The sequence below is a fragment of the Dreissena polymorpha genome, chromosome 2 (assembly GCF_020536995.1).
Source record: "Dreissena polymorpha isolate Duluth1 chromosome 2, UMN_Dpol_1.0, whole genome shotgun sequence".
Taxonomy (NCBI): Eukaryota; Metazoa; Mollusca; class Bivalvia; order Myida; family Dreissenidae; genus Dreissena; species Dreissena polymorpha.
In genome coordinates this window covers 133,719,203-133,722,903 of record NC_068356.1, presented here as the reverse complement: position 1 = coordinate 133,722,903, position 3,701 = coordinate 133,719,203, and the positions used below count along the sequence as shown (strand labels likewise).

At 35.6% G+C, this 3,701-nt stretch overlaps 1 protein-coding gene across 6 annotated transcripts in view; it reads left to right on the top strand.

Moving 5' to 3' along the window:
• The window catches only part of LOC127869070 (uncharacterized), a 19,221-nt gene extending 16,660 nt beyond the window's left edge, over positions 1-2,561 (top strand). For 5 of the 6 annotated variants that reach the window (XM_052411356.1, XM_052411352.1, XM_052411354.1 and 2 more), the window contains 2 exons: positions 1-811; positions 1,340-2,561. The exon at positions 1-811 is cut by the window's left edge and continues 1,787 nt beyond it. In XM_052411356.1, coding sequence (XP_052267316.1) covers positions 1-811; positions 1,340-1,776 — 1,248 coding nt within the window. In that variant the 3' untranslated portion in view covers positions 1,777-2,561. The remainder of the gene's footprint in view (positions 812-1,339) is intronic. The other variant, XM_052411355.1, reaches the window with a different exon arrangement.
• Positions 2,562-3,701: the final 1,140 nt, after the last annotated feature.

Genomic DNA, 3,701 nt, shown 5'->3' with positions numbered 1-3,701 from the left:
CATAATCTGGAAATAATAGATCTTAATGGCAATCGAATCACGCTACAGCCGAATGCCTTTAATGGACTTGCGCAACTGAAGACATTAACGTTGTCTGAATGTGTGTGTAAAGGACTCGACTTATCATCATGTCATAATCTGGAAATAATAGATCTTAATGGCAATCGAATCACGCTACAGCCGAATGCCTTTAATGGACTTGCGCAACTGAAGACATTCACGTTGTCTGGATGTGAGTGTAAAGGACTCGACTTATCATCATGTAATAATCTGGAAATAATATATCTTCGTGGTGAAGGAATCACGCTACAGCCGAATGCCTTTAATGGACTTGCGCAACTGAAGACATTAACGTTGTCTGGATGTGTGTGTAAAGGACTCGACTTATCATCATGTCATAATCTGGAAATAATAGATCTTAATGGCAATCGAATCACGCTACAGCCTAATGCCTTTAATGGACTTGCGCAACTGAAGACATTCACGTTGTCTGGATGTGAGTGTAAAGGACTCGACTTATCAACATGTCATAATTTGGAAATAATATATCTTCATGGCAATCGAATCACGCTACAGCCGAATGCCTTTAATGGACTTGCGCAACTGAAGACATTAACGTTGTTTCGATGTGAGTGTAAAGGACTCGACTTATCATCATGTCATAATCTGGAAATAATAGATCTTTGTGGTGAAGGAATCACGCTACAGCCGAATGCCTTTAATGGACTTGCGCAACTGAAGACATTCACGTTGTCTGGATATGAGTGTAAAGGACTCGACTTATCATCATGTCATAATCTGGAAATAATAGGTCTTTGTGGTAAAGGAATCACGCTACAGCCGAATGCCTTTAATGGACTTGCGCAACTGGAGAAATTAAAGTTGGATGAATGTGTGTGTAAAGGGTTAGACTTATCATCATGTCATAATCTGGAAATAATATATCTTCATGGCAATCGAATCACGCTACAGCCGAATGCATTAAATGGACTTGCGCAACTGAAGACATTAAGGTTAATTGGATGTGAGTGTAAAGGACTCGACTTTTCATCATGTCATAATCTGGAAATAATATATTTTCCTGGTGAAGGAATCACGCTACAGCCGAATGCCTTTAATGGACTTGCGCAACTGAAGACATTCACGTTGTCTGGATGTGAGTGTAAAGGACTCGACTTATCATCATGTCATAATCTGGAAATAATAGATCTTTGTGGTAAAGGAATCACGCTACAGCCGAATGCCTTTAATGGACTTGCGCAACTGGAGAAATTAATGTTGGATGAATGTGTGTGTAAAGGGTTAGACTTATCATCATGTCATAATCTGGAAATAATAGATCTTTGTGGTGAAGGAATCACGCTACAGCCGAATGCCTTTAATGGACTTGCGCAACTGAAGACATTAACGTTGTCTGGATGTGTGTGTAAAGGACTCGACTTATCATCATGTCATAATCTGGAAATAATAGATCTTTGTGGTGAAGGAATCACGCTACAGACGAATGCCTTTAAAAGACTTGCGCAACTGAAGACATTAACGTTGTCTGCATGTGTGTGTAAGGGACTCGACTTATCATCATGTCATAATCTGGAAATAATAGATATTTGTGGTGAAGGAATCACGCTACAGCCGAATGCCTTTAATGGACTTGCGCAACTGGAGGAATTAAAGTTGGATGAATGTGTGTGTAAAGGGTTAGACTTATCATTGTGTCATAATCTTGAAATAATAGATCTTCGTGGGAAACGAATCACGCTACAACCGAATGCCTAGAATGGACATGCGCAGCTGAAGAAAGTAACGTTGTATAGATGTGAAAGTAAAGAGTTGGGCTTAGCATCTTGTCATAATCTGGAAATAGTAGATCTTTATGGTAACGGAATAACGCTACAGCCAAATATCTTAAATGGACTTTGGCAACTTAAGACATTGAAGTTGAATGGCTGTGAGTGTAAAGGCATGCACTTATCATCATGTCATAATCTGGAATGTATAGAAGTTTTGAGTAAAGACATCGTACTTAAATCCAATGCTTTTTATGGACTTGAACAGCTGAAGATATTAAAGTTAGAGGGATGTGAGTGTGAAGGGTTTGACATATCATCATGTCGCAATCTGGAGACTATTGATCTTCGTGGTGAAGGAATCACGCTTCAACCGAAAGCCTTTCGCGGACTTTCACAGCTGAGGACAGTTAATTTGGTGGATATTAAATGTAACAGTTTGGACTGTTTTTAAACAATCATAAAAGATTAACCACGTGAAACGCTGCTTGCGCAAAAGGAAGTAGTAGTAGTTATTATTTTAAATAATAATGTATTCTTTAAATTTCCAACTGGTTGTGGGCTTTGTGTTGCTATTATTTAGCTGTATAGTTTAAAAGTCATTGAAGTGATATGTTTACCTCACTTGAGGATTTGTAATACAGTTATATAAAATAGGTATTTGCATACTCCTCATAATGAAATGGTAAAATTCTCCAACTGCTAGTGATTATAAACACACACACACACGCACACCCACACACACACACATATATATATATATATATATATATATATATATATATATATATATATATATATATATATATATATATATATATATATATATATATATATATATATATATATAGTGTATGCACATTTTATAGCCAAAGGTTTTTGTGTAGCGTGTAGCAGAATCTGTTGAAATAAGTGTTGAAATAATTTAAACTATAAATTATTGTTTACATAAACGATATTCCGTGTAAGAAGTTGTTTGTGTTTCTTCTTAGGTGTACTGTTCTGATTTAGTTGGAACGATCGTTCAAACAAGATAACAGGATCTGAAGTGTTGAAATAATTGTAAACTATAAGTTATTGTTTACATAAACGATTGTTTCGTATTAAAAGATGTTTTGTTCCTTGTTATTTGTACTGTTTCTGTTATAGTTGAAAGGTTTGTTAAGACAAGATAACACGCACCTTGAGAAGGATTACGTCTACCGATTAACTATAGACCCCCTATGCATATTATTGGTTATTTATACAGAACAATCTGTATTTAAACGATGGAAAAGTCAAACATGCAGATTTTATATCAATATCAAGAGTTCATAACCTTGAGCACTTCGTGATTATCTCATGCCCAATGTGCATTGTCTTCAACTTTCAGCTAAGATATTACTGAAGTGGTTTCGGTTTTTATCCATTATTGATGAAACTTTGTCAGAATGTTTATCTGGACAATTACTTTAAAGAGTTTGAGTCTTGTGCACGTGCTTTCAGCAACACAGTTCTTAGAAACATATTGTTGCCACTCTTAAGACAACACATTTTTACTTAATATTGATGCAACTTTTTCATATTGTTTATCTTGACAATTTGTACGCCAATTAGAATCAAGACAAGTTTTCACCAGGGCCGATTGTATAATAAAACTTCCACTCTAACGGCCACATTTATTGCTCAATCTTTAATGTACCATAATATTGATTATGACATTTCCTACACCCAGTTCTAATCTGTGTCACATGCATTTAAAAAATATGGCATTATGTCTACTCTTAGGAAAACAGTCTCGAAGAAATACATAATGGTATCAATATTGATGAAACTTCGACAGAAGGTGTATTTTTACATTTTCCAGGTTGAGTTTGAATCTTGCATAAATAACTTTGTCACCAGGTCAAATCTTTAAACTAATTTGTAACAAAC